This window comes from Thermobia domestica, chromosome 5 (assembly GCF_964235325.1).
Source record: "Thermobia domestica chromosome 5, izTheDome1.hap1.1, whole genome shotgun sequence".
NCBI classification, from domain to species: Eukaryota; Metazoa; Arthropoda; class Insecta; order Zygentoma; family Lepismatidae; genus Thermobia; species Thermobia domestica.
The window spans coordinates 203,828,226-203,853,738 of NC_137458.1; the positions used below are offsets into that span (position 1 = coordinate 203,828,226).

The following is a 25,513-nucleotide window of genomic DNA, read 5'->3' on the forward strand; positions in this document are numbered from 1 at the left end:
CTCATCTCCTGTTTTAAAGATATATTTTTGTCTTACCGACATATAATTTGTCCTATTCGCTACTTGCTTGGCATATGCCCAGGGTGGATAGGGCTGCCGGATGGCGCCCGGTGCACCCCCACTCCACCCCACCCCAACGGAGATTGCCTCCAAGATGCAACATATAAAAGAAAATTTCGGACTGATGCATTTTTTGCATCACCGATTTATTAAACGATGTTGCATGGTGATGCACTTATTGCATCCCTTTAGTGAACGCTCAGCTGGTACTTGTACAGTGCTGCAGATTTTGAATTACTTATTCGTCGTGTTACGATGTTTGTTACTAGGTGGCTCGCCATGTTATTTTCAGTCAATTGTCATATTCCCGCGTTTTGTGGTTCTGTTATGGCTCTGTTTGCACCAGGGTTTGCCCAAGTGGGTCCAGCCCAAAAAAACCCACCGGGTTTTTTCGGATTGGACCCACCTTAAAACCCACATGTTTTTTTGAGCTTTTTGTTAATATATTATTGATACAACCAAGGTGATCACATTGAAAGTGATTTTTATCAGATTTTGGACTTTCCTTGGGCGAATTGAATGCTTTCCCGTTAAGGTATACAACATTCAACATAAGACCTTTATAAAGTTCTAAATTCACTGAATGAATAAAAAAAAACTTACCTTAGCGTGAGATAATTAAGTAACAAATTAATGTATGGATTATGCTTATAGCCTATTTGAATGAAAAAAAAATGCAATTTTATATTTTAGAAAATACTCTCCGTGAATAGTGTGCTCGGCAACGCCGAGGGACGTTGTCCCTTATACGTTTGACGCGTTTAAACCCATAGATGCCGGCACTACCAGTAAACATGTAGTGCATTAGTAAAACTATTAGTATTATTTCTTACCTTTGATGGTTACACAAGAATTCTTCAGTAAAATTTAGTTTTCGAACAACTACAGTTTAGTGCAGTTATTTGTAGGTACTCTTCAAATAAGCATTCTGTAGAATCAACACCAACAAAAGCGTAAAAATTCGTCAAATTTAAGAAACGCGATGCTCAGAGTTCCGAACTACGTACCGATTACTATTTCAAGTGCTGAATTCGAACTTTCGTACTAGTGGAAGTTTCGATGTACAGTAAAGGGAGCTGCATTTTCGAGGGAGGAGGAAAAAAATAACGTCCCGAAAGAAGTTCTCGGGAAATTCCCCCAATTGAACGCACAAAGCATCGGAACTGAATACTTCAACAATAAAACTATTTATTTTATGCTGGAAGATATTTAATTTCATTTAAGACATTCTGAAACATCCTAACTATATATAAAACTACATGAGCTGAAATAAATTATTGAGCACTTCCTGTAGGGCTACAATAATTAAGTTTGGCATGATGGTAGCTTTCCGGGACTAACGGACAGAAAAATTGTCAAAAGTTAATATTTTTAATTTTTAGGGGGTCTAAAGAGGGGATGAAAAAATTCCCCACGTTATTTAAATGGGCCTTTTTTAGACCTTTAATCTCATGTTTTAGGTACTTAGAATTGGAATAAATACTTGAAATTCGGTATGATTGTACGTTTTCTTAGCAGTATCTAAATCAGTAAATCAGTAAAAATTTAAAAATCCAACTTTAGAGTGATTTTATAGGGAACTGAAAAATCGTTCCCATGTTATTTATATGGAACACCTTTTACACCCCCAAATTATTGACCACTTCCTGTAGGGCTACAATGATTAAATTTGACATCATTGTAGCTTTTCGGGACAAAGCCACAGGAAAATTGCCAAAACTGAATATTTTTAATTTTTAGAGAGGGTCTAAAGATTGGATGAATTTCCCCATGTTATTTAAATGGGCCTTATTTTTTTTTAACTTATAATCTCATGTTTTAGGTACTTACAATTGGAATAAAATCTTGAAATTCGGTATGCTTCTACGTTTTCGTAAGCGTTACCTAAGTGAAACATGAGAAATAAAAATTTCCAACCGTAGAGTGGTTTTATGGGGAACTGAAAAATCTTTCCCATGTTATTTATATGGGACGTCTTCTACACCCCAAAATGTTTAGGCCCTTCCGGCATGATTAGAATGATGAAATTTGGCATGATTATAGCATTCCAGGAATGACCGACAGGAAAATAGCCCAAAGTGAATATTTTAAATATTTTTAGGGGTCTAAAGGGTGATGAAGAAATTTCCTTGTTATTTAAATAGGCGTTTTCTTGGGATACAAAATTTTATCTTTTAAATAGTTGAAATAGGAAAAGAAATGATAGAATTGTGGGTTCAAGAGATGCGAGGCCGTAGGCCGAGTAAAGACAGTGTGTGGGGGGCGATGCCCTCGGGTGGGCAGATTCAGGAAATATGAAGAGCAAGTTCACGAAATTCACTGTTGATGCAAAGGGCGTTTGATAAGAAATGCGAGGCCGTAGGACGAGCAAACTCGGGGGTCTGGGGGCAGAACCCCCAGCTAGCCAAAAGCTAGTTTATTTTATAAGATATGAATTATATCTTTCCTAATGGTCTTAAATTTTCTGGAAAGATCCCTCTTGCAACAAGTGCTCGGGAAATTCCCGTAATTGAACGCACCAGGTATCGAAAGTGAACTTCAACAATAAAAAACATTTATTTTACGCTGTTAAATTAATATATTTGGTGTTCATATTTGGCAAACGTCACTGAGGCTTTTGGGATGATTCAATCTGCATTTGTTCGTTCGTCTGCTTGTACCACACATACTAAAGGGAATCACTTCCGGTCTTTTAAATGTAAATTTTCAGAGAACAAGCACGAGACACACTAAATTTCCTGTATAGATTTTGGCGGCATACCAACGTAAAATTTCAAAATGGTGACTTTTTTTTTTTTTCAAAATAGCGGGTATGCACGCTACAAAGCGCAATTTTCGGTCTTTTAAGTCGAAATTTTTAGAGTAGAAGCACGAGATACTCTAAAGTAGCTGTATATATTTTGGCGATGATCCAACGTAAAATTTCAAAATGGCTGCCACTTTTTTCAAAAAAGCAGTGAATAGAAAATTGTTACAAGTTGTGACAATGATAATCTTGAAATATAAATGACATTTTAACACTTTTACCCCAAAGACATTGAAATATTTTGATAAAACCCAATTAAACCCAAAAAAAAAAAAAACAATAAAACCCGAAAAAACCCATATGGACCCAGGTGGGTTGGGCTTTTTCAAACCCTGGTTTGCACGCAGTGAATGCGGCGATAATTAAACTGGTGATGTTATTGGTAAGCAAGCTAATTTATGTATTTTTTCTATGAGTTCTTGTATTTTGGATTCTTGGGATGTAGTGCAGATGATGTAGAGGTCACCCGAGTAAAATTCGTGTTTTTTTCATGTTATTTGTTGTGATACAAAAGTTGCATCACTGTGTAACAAGCCGACCAAAGAGATATTATATTGGTTATTTGAAAGTGTGTTTCTCATACGTCGCAAGTTACGTATAATATTTTCATTGATGATATTAAGAAAATGGTAGAATACAATAACACCAATGATGTAATCCTGGGGGAGCTCCGAGGGCGCAGTCCTACCTCAGAAAATTTCGTTTCTAACAAGTCTGAAGTTTTCAGAGAAAATATTTTTACATATATTTCATACATAGGTATAGGGGTAAAATGAGGGGGATCACGGAGAGATGCCGTCCTCCCACTTCGTAAAAGTAACTTTGGCGTCCTCCCACTTCCAAAAAGAAATAATAATGAACGAAGATAGCCGAGGGGGAACGGCGTGACGTCATATGGGCCCCCTCTCCTTTTCAAAACCACTTCAACCCCTGCATAGGTCTCTACGTCAACTCTAACATTAGCTCCGTATCATCGTTTCCACCGTATAACTATCTAAATACGTTTCACTGAATTTCCTTTCTTGTAAAGGATTCGGGCTGGATTGAAACAAGCTTTCACGTTCCGGTCCAACCACTAACTTTTCCATGAAAACCACAAATGAAAATATGTATTAGCTCTTTAATTAGGCTTCTTATTTTTTAATATATATATATATATATATATATATATATATATATATATATATATATATATGGATATATCGAGATGCTAAAGAGACTTAATAGAAGAGGAAATTGAAGAAATTATTTTATATGAGGAGATTCCTTCCAAACCTGAATTAGATGTGGACGTAAGTGATGCAGAAGATGGTGCCTTATTAAATGAAACTGAAGATCTCAATGTGAATATTCCGCAAAGCGATTCAAGTGGTCCACTTTCAGACGTTGAAGGTGACAACAATCTGGAGGCAACAATACTACAGCCAGTATGTTCTTCTATAAGGGACTTACCCGATTTGAAAGACGTCAAGATCCCATCACCTCCTAAATTTTCAACAGTCACACAGGACCGACAAATATTGTGCAAAATTTAAAAGATCCATATCCAATTAACTTAGACACAATAGTATTTCAAACAAATCTATAAGCACAGCAGTCCAATAAGCAGTATATTCCCACTACAAAGGACGAAATTGAAACATTTTTAGGAATTAATATTTTGATGGGCATCAAACGATTACCGAGCTACAGGGATTACTGGAGCACAGCACCTGATCTCCATGATGATTACATCAGTAAGCTTATGTCCGTTAATCGATTCAGTTGGTTGTTGGGAAATCTACATTTGAATGGCAACGTTCTTATGCCAAGAAGAGATCAAGACTATGACAAATTGTACAAAGTAAGACATAATTTTAAAAAGTGTTTTGATCCCAATCCAATCGTTGCTGTAGACGAATCAATGATGAAGTTCGATGGGCGAAGTTCTATAAAACAATATATGCCAAATAAACCAGTGAAAAGAGGTTATAAAGTGTGGATGCTGGCAGAGAAATCTGGATTCGCTCTGAAGTTTGATATTTACATCGGAAAAATTGGTAACAAAGTTCAGAGGAATCTTGGAGAATCAGTAGTAAAGACGTTAACCAGCGATCTCAACTGGAAACCTTACACAGTGTATTTTGATAACTACTTTACTACATATAACCTTCTAGAGAATTTGAAAGAAAATGATATCAATGGATGTGGGGCTGTCAACAAATTAAAGAAAAAATCTTCCAAAGTTTGCAAACGACAAAAGCTTTGATCGTGTAGAATATCAGTGTTTCACAAGCAGTAACACCGCAGCTATAAAATGGAAAGACAAAAGCTGTATTTATTTGCTATCGAATTTTCATGACCCGCGGGAAACTACATTCGAAGGTCAAAGGGAGCAGGACAGCTCAAAAATACAGGTAAATTGTCCCGAAGCGATCATTGATTATAATACAAATATTAACTTTGTTGATCGCTTCGATCAATTGAAAAGTGTTTACGAGATTGTTAGAAAAAGCCACAAATGGTGGCATAGCATTTTTTTTTTCTTTCTTTTTTATCGACGCAGCTATAGTAAATGCTTTTGTATTACACGAAAATCTTGCTGTTAGACGTCTTACAATGAAGATTTCCGCCGTGCAATTTCATCATCTCTAAGTAAAAGATGCGTTGAAGTATCGACTCCTCGATCATCTTCCTCACCAACACAAACAACTCAAGAAAAGAAAGTGAAGCCAAATGTTCCACTAGATTTTTGACGATCTGGGTCATCACACTAACCTAAAATGTCTACTCGACGAAGATGTGCTTTATGCAGCACCAAAGCTAAACCAAGACAGACGGGTTTGTGCTGTGTGTGACGTGCCTCTTTGCTTAGGAAAGACGCGAGACTGCTTTCAGAAGTATCACAAATGAAGGTTCCCAAAGTTGTCACGAGAAGAAAAATTATGTAACTCATATAAAATCCATATAATATTTTTGTTCAAACCTTTGTATGGACAAATATATCTTAACAGTACGTTCTATTTATTTCATAATACATAATATATAACACATAATCGTGTTATTTTAAAGATTTAGTTTTAGATAAAGTGCATCATATTTATGGAAAGGCATTAGTGTTATTGCACAGTGATGCAATAAATACATCACCCCATTTTGGCGCCAATAATTATAAACTATGACAAAATACATTATCACTGTATTTTCTAGGGTCTAATATATTCAAAAATACGTGGGGTTTGTATTTGCTAAAAAAAAATATTTTTCGCGTGCAACATGGGGTTACGAAACAATATTTCTCCGTGCCGCAAAGAGTTAAATCGTGAAAACCGATGCAGCGTCGTGGAAAGAAGGCAATGCTATTAGAAGCAGATGCTGATGCCTGCAGAAAGATCACATACCTATTTAGTGCTTTCAAACGTGCAAGACTATTAACTACTAACTGCCAACAGACTGAATACGGTATTGAAGTTAGCGATCCTACCTTATCTGCTACGAATGCTACTGTCAGAGTGGAAAATAAACAGGAAAACTCTAGTTTCATGAATGCTGAAATTAGTGCTCCCACCACATCAACTACAAATGTCACCGTTAGATTGGAAAATGAACAAGAAGGTTCCACTTCCATGAGTCCTTGAAATTAGTGCGCTTCCAACATCTGCTACCATCCAACATCTACATCAAAGAAGAAAATGAACAGAAAAGCTCCAATTCTAGTTATGCCGATTCCGAAGTCAATGAAAACATTGAAAAGCGTGATACAGCAGGGAACAGATCAACGAACTTTTTTATACGTCCACAAAAGAAAGATATCCTCAATTTTTTCAGTTCCATCCCTATCAACCAAAATAAAGGGTTCCATCCCTATCAACCCTTTAATCCTGAGTTTACTTATAAACGAGAAGATCGTACCAACAGAGTTTGGATGTCATATTGTTCAGCTCAAAATGCATTTTTTGCAGCGTGTGCACAGCTTACTCTGCCGATTGAACAAACACGTTCCTTATATGTTCTGAACGTGAAGAACGTAACACTAAACACGCTTATCAGCGAGTAAGAACACAGGTTTTCCAAAATATGTATCTAACAGAAGAGAATATAGTGTTAAGAAACTACTTCCTCATGGACAGATAAAATAACGGTATTATCAGGTTGAGAAGAATACAGAGGTAATGCATTGAATTGTCGAAATGCTGAAACTTATTGGTAAAAGAGGGCTCACTTACAGATGAAAAGGAAATGAAGCAGCCTATAGATTGGAAGACAGCTACAGATCATGGAAACTTTTTGATATTGTTCTTTTGTTAAGCAAATTTGACCTTCTGCTTAAAAGTAATTTAGAGATCATCGAGAAGAGTAAACTGAGCCATGTACGAGGAAGTAAGCAGGCTAGTGGTCACATAACTTTCAAAAAACATGGTGAATTATGTTTTGGATGCTATCAACACACTTATCAGAGAACATATTTCGAAAGAAGTCCCTCAAGCTGGAATGTTTTGTGTTCTATTAGATCCTACTCAATAGGCCAGTGCTCTGTTATTTTACGGTATGTTATTAAAACCGTTGTTAAAGCAAGAATTGTTGTCATTGTAAAATGCATATCTACCACAAGCCAATATCTTTGCGGTTTACTGCTGAAATTCTGCAGAAGTTGAACCTTGATATTAACAGGTGTATTGGAAATTCAACTGATGGCGCAAGTAACATGTAAGAACAATATTAAGATGTTTCAAAACACTTATGATTAGTTACACGTGTCGTGTTATGCTCACATACTCATCCTTGTCATATGTAATCTGACAAAAAGTTGCACTAATTTTGTGTCATTGTTCTGCTGAATGACTGCGACATTTATGCGTGAGTATTATCTGCGAATGAACATTTGGAAGATCAAATGTCAACAAAGGTGTCTTACAGTTATTGTGGAAACAAGATGGTGGAAAACACTCTGCTTTGCAGAAAAATGTTGGTCACTTTTCGAACCCAAAAAGTGCTTTGTATATAGAGTTGACCATAGCAATGAAGAAAATTGCTTCTACAGAAAATATCAAAACCAGAAGCTAGGTGTAAAGCGAAACGATATATAAAAGATATCTCAAGTGACGATCTCTCTGTTAAACTATCTCCAAACAAAGGGTGATGATGTATTGTAGTCGTATCGAATGATCAGACTACTCTGTTCCAACGGAAAGAGCAGAGTTAATTTTGAATCTGTAAGATTTGGGCCAGTAAATTTGAAAAATCAGAATGTGTTTTCTTGTTTCTATTGACCTGTCGACAACTCGTCTTCAGAGATGGAAAAGAATATTATCTATGAATGTGAAGATGAAGCTTCTTCTGGTCCAATGACCAAGTACTGCCAGAGTTTCTTTCAGAAAAAATGTTCCGGGGGCAGGGGAGTGCACACCTCCCACTGCTGGTATTTATTATTTATTATAGCCATATTATTTTGGTCTCCTTAGGGGCCACTGTTCCTTCCCCTCCCCCCCCCCCAAAAAAAATGTCTAAAGAAACACAAGGTATTGCATCGAAGCATTCAACACAATATTGGGTAAGGCAATTTCGAATATTTCTATGGATTGTTTGCTAACACTTCGTCATTGGATTTAACTTTTTTTTTTTCATTCTTCTCCACATTCGAATTCTACTCGATATAGTTCAATACTTCACAAGAAAAATTTGCTTAAATTATCTGGAACTTGTTTTACTTATCTGGAAGTTTTTCTTCCATTCAAATTTTCAATCTCAACTAACAGTACTACCTAATCATCTGTTATGTATCCCCTTTGATTGCTATAGTTGACACCGTTTCTTTCGATCCAATCATCACTGCTTTCATATTTTTAAAAAATTCTACCAATCGCATTCTTCACAGCTTTTTCACTAATTGTAACATCCTGTTAATTATACTTTCCTCTAAAAACAACGTGATCAATGTAAATCACTAACTACTCTACCTTCTTCATTTCTTACACTTTTCTCGGATAATTTCTTAGTTGCTTGTTCACATATTGACCGCTTGAAGTTCTAAATCCCTTTTTTTCGTATTGTGGCTATAATGACTATAATAAAGCATTTACTCCTTAAAGTGAAATCCGAACTACTGTTTGCATCCAAGGTACAGTGAATTCAACAGGAGTACAACAAGGGGTCACGTGTACACAAAGTATAATTGTTATTCACTTAGCCTCAAAGCAGAACATGTTACTATATATATATATATAAAAACGTGGATAACAAAAAATAATGTTTCTACTGGGAACAGTAATAATTAAATTATTTTTTTTAAAAAAAATCATTTGCACCCTATTTTTAAAAAGATTTTTTCTCCACCTTTAAATAAGGAAGACAAGCCATTCTTCAGAGAATTGCAGCGAAAAAATATTTTTATCGTGGAGTTCAACCATTTTTTACTGCTAGCAATAAAATAAAGAACATTTTCTACAAAAGGGTACAACTGGAAAGGCTTAGAAATTTTATCAATCGTTTTATTGTTATTTTTTTCTGCTTTGCATTACTTTATTCGGATATAACCAGTTTACAACTCCATGAAAGAAATCAATTGGTAGGAGACAGGTTAAATACGAGGGTGGTTCAATAATTATTGTCCCTGACCTATAAGCAATATCACTTTTCCAAAAAGTCTCCTTTCATAGTAATTCACTTTTTCCACCTATGCTGTAAAGCCACTATGCCAGCTTCAAAGAAAGTCTGAGCCGTGAGCCATTCCTCCACAGCTTCAATAACAGCTGCATTTGAGTGAAACTTCTTCCCCTTGAGGAGCTCCTTCAACTTTGGAAACAAATGAAAGTCACTAGAGGCGAGATCGGGTGAGTAGGGAGGATGTTCCAACACGTCAAAACCAGCAGCATGGATTGCGGCACCAGTCAGATGGCTTTTGTGGGCCGGAGCATTAACTTGGTGAAACAGCACTGTTCGCTGCAACATCCCGCGCCGTTTTTCCTTGATTGCTTCGCGTAACTTAGGGATTAGGGCTGCATAATAGGCCCCCGTGATAGTGTCTCCAACCTCCAGTTAGTCAATAAGGAGCGCACCCTTCGCATCCCAAAAAATTGTGGTCATAACCTTGCGTGCTGATGCTTGCACCTTGAACTTGCGTGGGAGAAGCAAACTGATGTGCCGCCACTCCATGCTCTGTCGTTTGAACTCGAGATCATAGTGGTGGAGCCACATCTCATCCACTGTCACAAATCTATCACAGAACTGTTTCAGGTCTGCCCCCATAATCTCCAAACCAGCCCTTGAACATCGAACTCTGTCTTTCTGATGTTCACGAGATAACATTTTGGGTACCCATCGCGCTGACACCTTTCTGAATCCTAAGTGTTCATTCACAATGGTTTCCACACTGAGCCTACATAGATGTGCATGATGTCTGCTAACTGTTGCACCGTGATTCGTCTGTCTGCTATAATCGTATCATGCACAGCATCAATGTTTTCTGGGGTGCATTCTTTGCTTTGAGGATCAGCACCAGGGGCCTGTTGACAGCTTTCCATGCCGCAACTGAAGTCGCGGCACTAGTTCTTTACCACCTGGTGGGAAGGAGCTCCATCACCCAACACACTGATCATGTCCTCATGAATCTCCTTTGGGCTTAACCCCTTTTTCTGGAGGTACTTGATGACAGCTCATTATTCGGTTTTCTCCATTTTTCAAGCTAGGTGCCACCTCTCGGTTCTGAAATTTAGCATATAGGCATCTAAGATATTAGGCTACAATATCTTCCATCAGCCATCCCAGCTCAAGTATTTCAAATATGCCGGGGACAATAATTATTGAACCTCCCCCGTAGTTACTTGCTTCTTTTGATCTGTTGAGTGTAACGATAACTGAAGGTTAACTCCTCCTAGACCGCCGCATCATTTTTTTTTAAATTTTTTTTTTTTTATGAGCGGACCCTGAGCATATTTTCGGCAAGGAGGTAGAAGGGATGAGTGAATTTCAATTTTAAAAAATATAGTCAAAAAAGACCGATATTAGTCTGGAATCTACAGGTTTTGGAGTCGCTAAGATGAATAATGACACTGCCGATGTGGTTTATGTCCAAATACATCTCCCATCAGCATGGGGTGAGGGTTAAGGGTGGGAATGGGTGACGTGTAAAAATAAACAAAAATGACCTATACTAGTGTCTAACCCATAGTTTTCGGAGTTGCTGAGATGAACAGTGACATTTCCGATGGCGTTTAAATTCAAGTTCAGTCCCCATCGGCATAGGAGTGACATTACAGATTTTTAACATTGTATTTTCATCGAAATGCGCATCCTAAGGAGGGGAAGAAGTCCATGAACCTATTCTCCCCGTGCGAAGTACGGACATTTCAGTTAGTATTTTTATATAAATATCTTAGAAACGTTAACTTTCATGTGTCATACAGAAGAAAATCTGTCACAGACTCTTCTGACCTAAATTCAATCTGTGTGTTAACTATAATCAAACAAGAATAACAAAATTTCCTAAGAAAGCCTTGACCAAGTCACAAACATTAAAAATTATAACAGAAATTCCTTTATTTCCGAATTAGCCCGTAATGCAGAAACGACTAATAGCGATTCGTCCCTCTACCGTTCGAGTCAAGAAGCGTTATCACCAGATGGTAGCACATATCTCATATGTTTCCAATGTAATTTGTACAGAGCGCCAATACTCGAAACAAATAATCAGACATTGATCTATGTTATTTGTTGATATCTTGTTTCTATCATTGTTGTGAGAGTTTCATTACCGGAAGCATGTTTCTGAAGAGTCAAGTTAAATGCTATCAACAATGAGTAACACAAAATAATTGGAAACTGAACAGATTATTCTTTGATTCTTTATTCAACTTGGTTTTGGACCTGAATATTTTCGCTCCTTACAAAATAAACTGGAAAGAGAGGGAAAATGTGCTGCCATTTATTGGTAGAGCCTTTACATTCACCTTAAAGCAAGACAGTCAATAGTGCCATCGTTCGAATTTTTCCTGCCAACGTTCAGGTAGATTCGATATGTAAATTTCGGGAAGGAGAAATTAACGTCTCCTCTTAGCACCCTCACAGCAGCTCTCTCATCCAAACTGTCAACTTCGATGCCAGAAAATTGCTTAACGTAGTGAAAAAGAAGACGACAACTTAACATCTGTAACATTGGATGGTCTCGCAACTGTAGCATAGCGTAGACAATAAGTATAAAATAAAAAAGTTTTATGTGCAAATATAAAAGAATTCTCATTCTTTTGAGTAAATTCAAGTAATGTACTCATAATCATTAGGAGAATAATGTGACAAGGGATGTATTGAATTCTTTCATTCTTAATAAATTGTTAGAATGATAACTCATTGATCTCACTCTATCAGGATTCGCGTTAATAAACAATGATATTGGTGAAAGCTTCCGACCCTGTCTCACATAGACGTTGTCAACTGAAACATTTCATATTCAACATGAGTATTAGATGACGATATAACTAATTCATTACCCTGCAATGTTTTCTTTAAATTTCGGAAACTTTATGGTAAATTCTGAAATTAAAGCAAATGAAATTTTTGAGTTTAATGTCCCACGATTTGGCTACGGGAGACGATGATTAAAGCAACTAAAAGATAGAAGAATTGGTGAAATGAGAAAGTGGGAAGAAACGGGAGTACCCCGAGAAAACCCACGGACACTATGTTGTCAACCCAAAACTTACTTGACCGGGAGTCGAACCAGGGACCCCATGCACCAGAGGTAAGCGGTCTACCACTGAGCTACTACCGTGCCTCCTATGCTAAATTCTTATAGTATATATATATATATATATATATATATAACATAATTTAAAGATAATATAATTTTACAGAAGTCCTTCGTTTTATTAGTACCAATTAAATTTAACTCAGATATATATAAAAATCACCCTCTCTCGCTGCAATTCTCTTCGAAATACTGCTGGCTTTTTATGTTCCATCCTTCTAGAAAGATAAAGCAATTTCAAGATTCACTCATACTAACCTCCCTACTTGAAGATAAACCATTAACTTGTCCATTTTCAACTGGTTTGGTCTCCTCTTTATTTCCAAGATTTACTTCTGCTTTGGAAACATTGCTCGTGGTTGATAATTTAAGGAATTTATCAAGTTCATCTACTTCATTCGCTAGATCAAATTCCTCATAGTCCTTAAAAAAATAAATAAATAAATAAATAAATAAAATGAACTAAGGACATAAAACATTTGAAGTACTAATCAGGAACACGAAATAATAGAAAGAAAGTTTTTACTGACTAATACATTTGTTTGCTCACTGTGTTTTATTTAAAGTATCTTACCAATTTAATGTCTTTATCACGCAACTTTCATAGAGTCAAATTACCGAAGTTCAACCCATGGTTCAAAATAAAGGGGTATTGAATTGCTTTAACCAATATGAACACCCTCATGTGGCCCGTCCTCAACCTCCTCATTCACAGAGGTAGGTATTTACTCTAACCTTCACTCAACTATTATCTACCTCAACCTCCGTCTTCACTATCAATGAGCAGTAACCGCACAGTGGTTAAACTCAAATTTAAATTGAGGAACTGTTTGCAAGTAGAGAATTGGCTCTAGGTAGTCGATATGTTTTATTTTATTTTATTTTTTAATCTATCATTAACATATCTAAGAATAATCATGAGGTTCGGATCCAACCACAATTTCATTTATCAATGCTGACACAGAGCCTGATATACCAAAAGGTGTTGCAAGATTTAGAGTGAAAGATGGTGTATGTTAAAACAGAAAGAAATAAAATGTCTTCTAATTTATTCGAGAAGAAACGCTGAACTGAAAACAATTATTTGGATGAAACTAGAAGTTCGCACGAGAACATTTGATCACCTCTACACCTGTGACTCAATATCGGATCCATTGTCAATATAGAAAGACGATTCAAGGAAATTTTCAATATTAAAATAAAGTATTTACAGCTATAACTACTTCCTTTACTGTATATGTGATAATAAGAGTAATAAATCAGTAATGACGATATGCTAAATGCTAAAAAACACAATCTACAAATGCTAAAAACACAATTCTAATTAAAATAAAAATAAAAATTTACTATTCTTTCGCAACTGCAAATTTGACTTATTATAAACTTGTCTAATTGTAATTCAGAAGATATGTTACACTGAAAAAAAAAAAAAAAAAAAAACTAATTTCTCATAACTGAAAATATACTGGAGAATTCTTATGAAGTAACTCCTCAAATGGTAGGAAATTATTTAGCTGAAACCGGAAATAAAAATTGTGTACTAATTAATTTAATCTTTATTTACAGCAAATTATTTGGTCTAGGAATTAATTCGTGCGGGGTGGACAAGAGATGGCGCAACGAACGGAGCGTCCCACAGTTCCGTGTATCCACACATGTGTTGCAAACCCCTGTCATCGCGTATCGTTCGTAGTATAGGGCAGTGGATTAAAGCGTCAACAACACCAGTTTGTAGTTAAGTGAACATGGCGCAATTTGTGCCTGATAAAGTGTTTTTGCGGGGTGTCCTGCTGCATTACTTTAACATGCAGAAAAGTGCGACTGAAAGTCATCGTATTTTGGTGGAAGTGTATGGTGACCATGCTCTAGCTCAGCGAACGTGTCAGAAGTGGTTTGCACGGTTTAGAAGTGGTGATTTCGGCTTGGCAGACCAAGAGCGAGCTGGACAGCCAAAAAAATTTCAAGACGAAGAATTGACAGCATTGCTCGAGCAGGATTCGTGTCAAACGCAGGAACAACTTGCAGCAGCATTAGGCGTTGATCAAACAACAGTCTCCAAACGCTTGAAAGCCATGGGAATGATTCAAAAGATGTCACATTGGGTTCCACATGAACTGAAAGACAGAGACGTTGAAAGACGAAAAACCATTTGCGAATTGCTGCTTCAACGACAGAGCAGAAAGGGGTTTCTGCATCGAATTATTACGGGTGATGAGAAGTGGATCCATTACGAGAACCCTAAACGAAAAAAGGCCTGGGTGAAACCAGGTGAACCAGGTCCATCACAACCAAAACGAGATATTCACTGTGCAAAGGTTATGCTGTGCATATGGTGGGATATGAAAGGTGTGGTGTACTATGAGCTGCTGCAACCGGGTGAAACTATGAATGGAGAACGTTATCGACGACAATTAATGCGTTTGAAGCAAGCTCTGGCCAGAACACGACCAGAATGGGAGAACAGACATGATAAACTTATTGTTCAACATGATAACGCTCGCCCACATGTCGCAAAACCGGTCAAAACCTATTTAGAAAATGTCGGATGGGAAGTTTTACCCCACCCGCCGTATTCACCAGACGTTGCTCCTTCGGACTACTACTTGTTCGATTGCATGAACAACGATTTGATTGGACAGCGGTTTACTTCTTCAGAAGATATCGAAACATGGGTCTCTGACTGGATCGCTTCCAAGGATGAGGACTTCTTTCGCCACGGAATCCGTACATTGCCTGACAGATGGGCGAAAGTGGTGGCTAGCGATGGACAATATTTTTCTTAAGGTATTTATGTATTTTGTGTTTGTACTACAGCTTCAATGTGTGCGTACCAACCGCACAAATTAATTCCTAGACCAAATATATATATGGGCATTTTAAAAGGAAAAGAAAGTTTGCGACAAACTTCGTGACAATTGATCTAAATTCACTCACAATTTTCTTAATAATGGTCGCTGTAATCTGTTTTCAATAGTTATTCAATTCTCAAATTTCAAAAATAAAATAAAATAATTTTCATACAAGGTTGTGCTTAGGTGTTTATACGCATAAATTGTTATTTTCTACACATGCAATACATATACATACAAGGTATTAAAGAACTATACCGACAAACTTTAAGAGATGATTCCTCTCATCAAAATAAGAGAAAAGTTCATATGGACCTATGGTGAAAAGTGCATAGTTTCAGAGCTAGTACTGCCCAAAATCGCGAAAAAGCCAAATTTCAAGAGGCCCTATTTCGAATTCGAGAGATTGCGGATGGTGGTCCTTATCAGCGTAAAGGAAGTCACGCATACGCAATCCAAAAATGCATATTTCATTAATGTTCAATGGGTGTACAGATTATTCCCTGTAGGGTGAAGTTCCCAGACATGCCATCAGCCGAATTTTGAGATATGCCCTGATTTTATGATTGGTCCAAAGTAGGTAAACGATAAGCCTTGATAGCAGTGAATACGGAATCCTTTGACGCGATGTCGGAAGCGTTACGGATCGTCAGCAGCACGCTTTCTCGTACTCAGGAAAACGTATGGTGCGATGTTTTCTTTCACGCTTATAAGTGAAGAAAACGTGAAATATACCGTGACGAAATATACATCATCACACTTATTCCGAATACAAAGAAACATGGAGCTGCCGGTTCCTAACACTTCTGCCTTATCTCCGAAGCACTGGATGTCCATTGTTGTCAAAGTTTACTTCCTGCCCTTCTTGGAATCAGGGTATATCTGAAAACTCTATTTAAAGCATATCTAAGAATTACAACATGTAGGAAATACCCTCTATACCTATTGAAAATTAACGACATATGCAGTTTTGGATTATGTATGCGTGGCTTCCTTTATGCTGATAAGGACTAACATCCACACTGTCGTGTCGTGACAAAACGCTGTAACTTTGGCGGAGAAGTTTTGCGAAAATGAGCCGTAAAGTTTTCATTCGAAAATGTGATCTGTATCGTGTAGAACCAGTGTATCTTGACTTTGGAAACACGTGGTTACATGTAATGTTACGTAAATGCATGTTGTGTGACTAAATTTGGTGAAAATTGATTCGTTGACCATTTTTGCCTAGTTACACTGGTTCTACACGATACAGATCACATTTTCGAATGAAAACTTTACGGCTCATTTTCGCAAAACTTCTCCGCCAAAGTTACAGAGTTTTGTCACGACACGGTAGCACAGTTTCTGGAATCCAAAATAGGGCCTGTTGAAATTTAGCTTTCTCGCGATTTTGGACAGCCCTAGCTCTGAAACTATGCACTTTTCGCCACAGTCTATTAACTTTTTCTCTTATTTTGATGTGAGGAATCACCTCTTACAGCTCTTACAGTTTGTCGGTATAGTTCATTAAAACCCTGTATATATATATATATATATATATATCGAATCAAAATATACTAACAGTCTTATATGCTTTCTATACATATTATAACATACATCACAACTTTACTCTAATATTGGTCCATACATAAATAGAAATCTCATGTATTATTCATATTCTATAATTCACATTTCACTACTTATAATTAAACACAGATATTATCAAACCATCAATTATTCATCTTTTATGGCCCACTAAGTATGCATTTGCACTAAAAATCAAAATAGGGAGATGATCAAGTCGAAATATTTGTAGGAATCAGTTTTGTAAACATCACCAAAGAACAATTCTAAATGAAAGAGAAGTATCTCCTGTGAATATGTGTGTAATAAATAATAAGTATTATTTTTATGGAACAAAATTGATCCGATGAATTTTGTCATTACTATAAATTTGAGATCATTGTATTAGGAAAAACATAATTACATTTTTATTCACCACGACTCTTTCATGCTGCCAAAATAATAATTTACGTATGTAGTAAAATACTGCACAATGCTAGGAAATACAGTAATTTTACTCGGAGGAAGGAGGGCCTAAAATAAAACTAGCCACGAATCATGTTCGTTGCCTTTTTAATGCTTTTAAAATTCAATCCTGCCCAGTAAAAGTAATTTGATCTGCAGTAATAAAACCTTCGAAACGTTAAATCTAGGTTTATCTTAATTTTGAAGAATCTTTCAATCAAAAATGTTTCAGCTTACGTCACTGTTCAAGATTTACTGATCAGCAAACATGTGAAATGATAGCTTATTACAGAGGTACTTTTGCATTGGCGATATTTTCCAAATTGTTTTATTCAGTGAATTTTCTTCCACAATTTCAGTCCAATCCTTGCTTTTAGACTTCACTAATTACATTTCTGGTGTGCAAAATGTCTATAGGAGCATAAATTCCGTACGTTTGTCTTCCATTTAAAATCACCATCAACTGCCTGGTCTCGGCCCCAGACATTCAGCAATCAGGGGTTCACATGCCTATTTCCATGGCAAAATTACATTAAAGCATACGGAAATATAAACATATACAAGACCATGAATATAATCCGCGGTTTTTTTTTTTTTTTTAAATCATCGAATTAATTTTGAAAATACTTATTCCAATTAATGAAATCCAATATTTAGAATACGACAATACTAAAATAACATAAATTCATATAATTTAGTAGAATTTTTCTAATTATATTCATTTCAACGAGTAATCGACTTATTCCATAGTATCACTTGGCTCTCATGTAAGCTAGTTAAATAACGATACAACTAATTGAAAAAATTAAATAATTATTATTAATATACGAAATTTACAACAAAATATGATTATAAAAAAAATTAACACTACGAAAAATTAAAAATGATATTCCTACAGAATAAAAATCCAATTCCTCACAGAAATAATCCGAAACTTATCAAACCCTAATCTATTTCCAGCGAACAGGCTAGATGTATAAGTAGCAGTATATTTCAAAGGACATTCAGCAAATATTTCTAAATAAGGACACTTAAGACAAGTAAACACTTACTGTGATAATTGTACTTCAGATATAACAGAAACTGAATGTAGAAAGCAAGAAAAAGCAAACTCCAATATATGTAAGATTAAAAAAATCATCCAAACACAAAAATCTAATGCCTTTGGCTCGCGAAAATCAGGATCGATTCCCAGTAGAAGCTCATGTGGTTCGGATTCCATGTTAAGCTGTAGATCCTCGTCTCAAATAACCTCGCTGCTGAAAAGGACCCTATACAAAATCAAACCAAAAGAAGACAAAAATCCAACATCATATCACAGACACTACTCTAAAAATAAATGTCGAACTAACTACAACAATAGTGACGGTATGCAATTCTGAGAGTTGAGGTATTGTACGAAAAGATGATTTCAGAACATTTTCCTCAGGGAATACTTTAATTACATAGGGGTGAAAGTAGTATTGCGAAAGTAGCCCATTTACCGCTGAACACGATCGGAAATATGACCCAGTCGTAGCCTCGTGTGGAAAACTCCCTCCGGGCCACTCTCTAAAAATCATCACTGACTGTAGCTATTGTCAGATAGGTTATGAGGTGTTTCATTCCGCACATTCGAGATGGCATGTTGGCAATACTCTGGATAGTCTTGAAGTACTGGTGTGTCCTAGGTAATTCAGTGCGTAGTCTTTGGTATAGTGACTACTCCGTCACTGAAATTGGGTTTACGTTTGAGAACTTGCATATGTAATGTTTGTGTATGAAATGATTAATGGAAACAGTAATACAGCCGTTAGGTTATACTGAAACAAGTATCTATCGAGAATCCATCCAAAGTACTCCGTGTTTTCAAAACTTTTCCAGTGTTTACAGAAAACGGGGCACTCGCGACCAGAGTTCCACACTCAAAGGTGGAAAGGAACTTCCAGGACTCCTAACCTTGAAGAAGCAGTGTTTGATCGTGTGGCAGAACAACCTTTAATAAGCATTTAGAATTTAGCACATGAAATTAATACAATACACAATACTGTTTGAAAAGTACTACATGAACAGCAACCACAACACCTTTACTATCCACAGAGTTCAAGGACTAAACCCAGCTAACTTTGGATTCCATGTATGTAGTGAATTGCTACTTGGCAAATCTTCAGTTCCATGTCTATGTATTGTTCACACACGAAGCTTAATAACGATACTGTACACGTTTCTAGTTGAAACAATTAGCGATTACACTGTATGCTTTCTTCTCGTACTTTTGTACAAATAAAGGGAATTTTCTACCTTTCTTGTGGGCTAGCTTTGCGCTGCTCCTGGCCCCCTCCCCTCTCCAATCAACATAAATCAATAACAATAACACTCAATAACAATCCTAGACCGGACCCTGATCCGACGATTCTTTCCCCAGTTATGGGTATTTCTTTTATACCACTACAACAATTTTCGGTGGACTATAGCCTGGAACTTCTACATATCTAGACAGCGACTCTTCATCTCGAACGGTTTCTTTTGCCATTATCCGCCATCCCTGAAAGTCGTACACAACGTACAACGTTATGGTATCTTCAACGTATAGTTTCCCAGTCTCACATTTTTATCTTTTCTTTCCCCACGATATTGTACGTATTTTTACAATGATTACAATGTATGCACTAGTACTTTCGTGTTAGGTACACGGAACATCATACTTTTCTATGAGGCTACAATGTACCGCTCCTGCTATCCATCCATTTTTATATTAAAAAAAAAAATCTACAGGTCCAACAAGAAAGATTTTCTTTGACCGCATCTGGATCCAACAATTCTTTCTTTAGCTATAAACAACACATTTCCGGATAGTGGTTCTCTATTTCAAATTGCTTCTTTTGTCACTGTCCTCCATGTATTATCGAAGGTTATGGAAACACCCGGTACAGAAGTAGAGCCATCATAGGTTACACTGGTTTTATGCCCACCCTATCTTTCAGAACAGCGTTTCGCGATTAGCAGTACTCCCATTAAGAGTATAGTTCAAACATCCTCCTAGAATTATGCTGGTAAGAGAAAAGGAGAACTTGGAATACATTCACAATAGCCAACTCAAGTTTTTCCAAGGCCACATTTCACAGGCAACGACCTTGTCATCATAAATCACAGGAAAACTTCAAAGGTCTTACACTTTCCGGCCAATTATGGATACTTACAAAAAAAGATTTCTCTCTATCCCGTAGACACTGGTTTCCAGAGGTTATATGTATTACCCTGCAAAATTAATATTTTCCTTTTTTTTTTTTTTTTTTTTTTTTTTAAATACCAGTCTACTCTTATAAACTAATTAAATACTTACCCCACAGTAAGAATCATCATTGAAAATTTGAGGTGGTAATGGATATTTTGAACTCTTTGCCTTACTATTTTGTTGCATAAATTCTTTTTCAGGTTCTCTACCTGGTTCTGTTATGTCAATTGTATCATAAGGAATATTTTTGCTCTCCAATATCATCATAACCCTCTGCTGGTGTTTCTTCACCTGAAAAAGGAATGAAATATTCTTTACTTTACAACGGAGTAAATATACGTTATTTGTAATTTGACTGATAGAACGTATGGAATACACACAAATATATATCGGGTATTCTAAAAATGGCGCCCACGAACCACAGAGCACTATTCTACAGATCAAAATATATCGAAAATGTTACATGATGAAATGTCCTTCGGACCTCCTTCAGCCGCTAATGGGGAATCAAAATTTCACTATGTGGCAACATCGCATATTAACTTGGAACCATTAGCATTGCTCTACAAATCCATCAAACAGTTACATCGGTTGTTAAGGTAATAAGTGGTGCTAGTGTCAATGTCTTTTGACTTTAACTGTCATCTGGCAAGAATCAGTGTAATTATTTGATGGATTGGTGGATCTAATCTATGATTCTTTATCTGCGACGTTGCCACATAGTGCAATTAGCGTCTCCAGACGAGGACCCGAAAAGTATACAAATATATATATATATATATATAGGTTTATTTTGACTTGTAGAATAGTGTTCTGTGGTCCGTGAGCGCCATTTTTAGAACACCTGATATATATAAGATAAAAATAACACTAACATTTTGTATTCCTAGAAGCTGAAAGGGTTTCCAATATCTCGATACACAAGCGAAGAATTATTTTGAAGGTTCACAGAGGTTTATATGCTTCTAACTTCAATATCAGTGGACATTTTAACTTTTATACGAAGCAGGGTTGTAGAAATCTTCCCGAGCCCAAAAATCCCCATTTTTTGTTTTGTAAAATCCACAACAAAACCCCAAAACCCACTTCCAGATATATAGTTCAAAACTTGAACTGACATAATAACATTAATGTGTTTATAATTTATCTCTTCAACTCTGTTTCTTAGTACACTCCTAGTTTCAAAATTGGCTTAAAATATGTATTTATCAAGAGATCATCACCAGAACAGAATACCATTGAAAAAAAAAAAAAAAAAGGTTTGAGAATCTTGAAAGACAATTTTGTTTGCGTTCAATCAAATTCGCTGCAACAGTGTTCAACTATAATCTATTATATAAAAATGAATTTTTGGATGTAGTTTTCATGTACCTCGAACTGGGTTTTTATATACTTTGATTAAAGTGTGTATTCTAAAAGAGAGAGCGGAGCGTCAAATCTATGCGAAAAATTGAGTATCTTACGATCCCGTCAAGTTGTGATCATATGAAACTCCCGTGTCCCAGTATTTTGAGAATTTCCGTTTTAAGGGATGAAGGGAGGCATTGTCTATAATTTCTTTCCTCACATTGAAAGCGATGTTGCATTGTTGTTTGTGATTGCATCACGGGAACATAGCTGAACACTTTGAAATGAACTTTTGAATATAGTTCCTACCTTAAGCTGGGTTTTTATCATATCACTTTGATTTAATGACGCATCCTTGGGGGAAAGGATGGTAGAAGGGATTCAATATTTATGTAATAATAATAATAATAATAATAATAATAATAATAATAATAATAATAAAGTATCTCACGAGCTCGCCACGTTAGGAAGATAAAACTTGGTATATCAACTCCTTAGGGAAAATCCCGTTTTGAACGGATAACGGGTGAATCCTGCTTTCTTCTCTTCGTAATATACGGTTTTTAAATCGTTAACTATTCCAACGGGGAAATCACTATGGACATTTAAGGCGAAAATTCTCTTGTGTCCATGTCTATTTGTTTGTTTCCAGATAATAGGAGCGCATTTAGAGGGGTCCGATCCCCTCTTCTTAAAAAATAAATAAATAAATAAATAAAACTAAGCGAAACTTATGTACTAAATATATAGAAGTTACTCGGGATCATAATACGGCTAATTTTGGATGCATTAAAATATCGAATAATACTTTTGATAAAGTGGATACTTTCAAATATCTAGGATCAATATTAACAGACCTAAACCATATTTACGAAGAACTTAAATGTCGACTAAAAGCAGGGAATTCTTGTTACTATTCGGTTCAAAATCTCTTGTCGTCGTGAATTTTGTCGAGAAATTTAAAGCTTAAAATATATAAAATGATAATCATGCCTGTCGCTCTGTATGGTTGCGAAACATGGTCGCTTACTATGAGGGAAGAGCATAGACAAAGTATTTGAGAACAAGATCCTGAGACGAATATTCGGACCCAAGAGGAACAAGAATGGGGAATGGCGGAAACTTCATAACGAGGAACTACATAATTTATACGGTTTACCAAACATTGTTATGGTCATCAAGTCTAGGAGATTCAGGTGGGCAGGTCATGTAGCCAGGAAGGAAGGAAGTAGGAACGCTTTCAAAGTCTTAACTGGAAAACAAATCAGAAAAAGATCATTAGGAAGACCTAGGCGCAGATGGGAGGACAATATTAAGATGCATCTCGCAGAAATAGGAATACACAGTAGAAACTGGATCCAATTGGTTAAGGATAGAAGTCAATGGAGAGCTTTTGCAAATGTGGCATTGGAGCTCCGGGTTCCATAGGCCATAGAGTTAGTTACTTAATTTTAGGCGGAATTTACATACTTTATATGTATTTCGTGCCGCTAGCTAGTTCCGATTTTTTTTTAAATATGTCCCTGCGAAATATCAGTAACTTTCGTGAAAAGAAAAGTGTCATGTTGATAAATGTTGCTGTACTTTTTCCTTAATGCTGAAGAAACATTGTTTGGGATTGAAATAGGTTAACGATTGGGGATTAATTCAAAATTTAACCCAAATACTTTCACTTAAATGGCATAATTAAGATTTAATACTAATTCCTAATGTTTTTTCTTCAGTTCGCGACTTGTATTATACGAGGAGAAAGATTTGATTTAAATAAAAAAAATCGATTTAAAAAAAAATCAACAAAAATGATTTTTTTAAATATGTTTTTTTTCACCCTGCCTTCCGGTTTGAATTCTGATCCTCTTGGATCAAAAATTTTAACGGATAGAGAAAATTCTTTCATATGAATTCAGCGTGTAAAGACCAGGTTCCATCTTCGACCTTATTCCTCTATTGTAACCAGAAGCTATAGATCTATCACTTTAGGTTCTAATATTAAACCCATAGTTTAGAAATCTAACGTTATTTCGCAATACGCAACACAATCCACTTGTTCATTAAAAGAAAAAGAAAAAGGAACTGAACAATAATTAAGTTGTCAGTTAATAGTACTAATTGGAGTTGAAAATATTTAATTTCAACGTATAAGGGATTTCTAAAGAATCGATTAGTTATTTCCATTAACACTATTGCCACTTGTTTATTTGATCTAAGATTGCCTACCGTTAAAGGAAAGGAACTTCTAGTAGTAGTCATAATCAGTAATCAGCTCTGTAGCATTCAGTGGGACAATTATTGGACCGATCGCTCCAGTCTTAACGTAACATAATAAGTTGTCGGTAAATTCACTTATGAAAACCCTCTTATACGCAGGGTTCTATTTTATTGAACATAGGACAACCAGATTTAGAGTTCAATAATCTATAAATTCTTATCTAGTACAGATGAATTTTCTAACAAATTTTCGCAGTGCTAAAGTTTAAATGCATCATAGTTATCTCTGACGAAGCTTAAGTTAACTTTATGAGTGATTCGCGATATTAGTGGCGACACTTGTAAAAGTGCCTTAGAAAATAATGGTTCATCTCTAAATATTTTTATTTCCAAAAAGGAATCAGAAAGAGTATCTCTTCCTAAGAAGTCGGACTCATGTAGCGAGGGGTCTCAGGTAAATGCCCCCTTCTCCACCCACAGGACGACTCTATCTAGTAAAATTATAATCTTTCAAGCCCTGCAAAACAATATCCACAGATGCACGTAATTCAATATTTGGCACCAGCTCTTCCTCCGTCAAGAACTGCAAACGATTTCGTTTCGTGGCGACTTAAAAATAAAATCGATTCCTTATTTTAGTATATTACATATCTCTACACAGTCCTTGGACAGTGTACCAAGAATACCGGCGTCCTTGGCAAATGTGCTAAGATTCTAAGTCAGAACATAGGTCTACCTAGGATATGGTATGGGTCGGTTTGGTTTAAATTTTAAAAATAAGGCAACAATAGTTATAATTAACAAGTTCTTTGTGTCAAAAATATTAACTGTAAGTTTGTAATGGCATAAATAATTCGATGAGTCTATTGAAACTTATCAAGAAGCACCAGGGAATACCGGCACAAAATTCACGACATACTGACTTAAATAAAATCAGGGTAGCAGCAATGACTGTGGGACTGAAACGAAAAATAAATAAATAAATAAATAAATAAGAACTCACTGGAAGATCAGTTGTTTGGCGTAACACCCGAGTACTTGGAGCAAATGAAGGAGAATCAGTGTGCAAATTATATATTTTTTCCAGGGAGAATGAATTCATTCATATGCGCCCAGCCATCACATATTATATATATTCCTAACTTTTGACTTGCTACATATTGAACAAATTTGATGGTGAGTTATCAAGTAATCCTTAAGATGTTTTCGTCTTGCGGATGGACAGACACAGAGACAGGGTAAATATAACGGAGTTTTGGTAAACCAATCTCCTTAACAAGATTTCTTTTTAATTATAGTACTTT

At 36.1% G+C, this 25,513-nt stretch overlaps 1 protein-coding gene across 3 annotated transcripts in view; it reads right to left on the reverse strand.

The window, feature by feature from the left end:
- LOC145686353 (SH3 domain-binding glutamic acid-rich protein homolog) overlaps positions 1-25,513 on the reverse strand; it is a 56,022-nt gene that overhangs the window by 17,966 nt on the left and 12,543 nt on the right. For all 3 annotated transcript variants that reach the window (XM_081759604.1, XM_081759603.1, XM_081759605.1), the window contains exons 2-3: positions 20,763-20,945; positions 12,843-13,007 (exon numbers count right to left, since the gene is read on the reverse strand). In XM_081759604.1, coding sequence (XP_081615730.1) covers positions 12,843-13,007; positions 20,763-20,945 — 348 coding nt within the window. The remainder of the gene's footprint in view (positions 1-12,842; positions 13,008-20,762; positions 20,946-25,513) is intronic.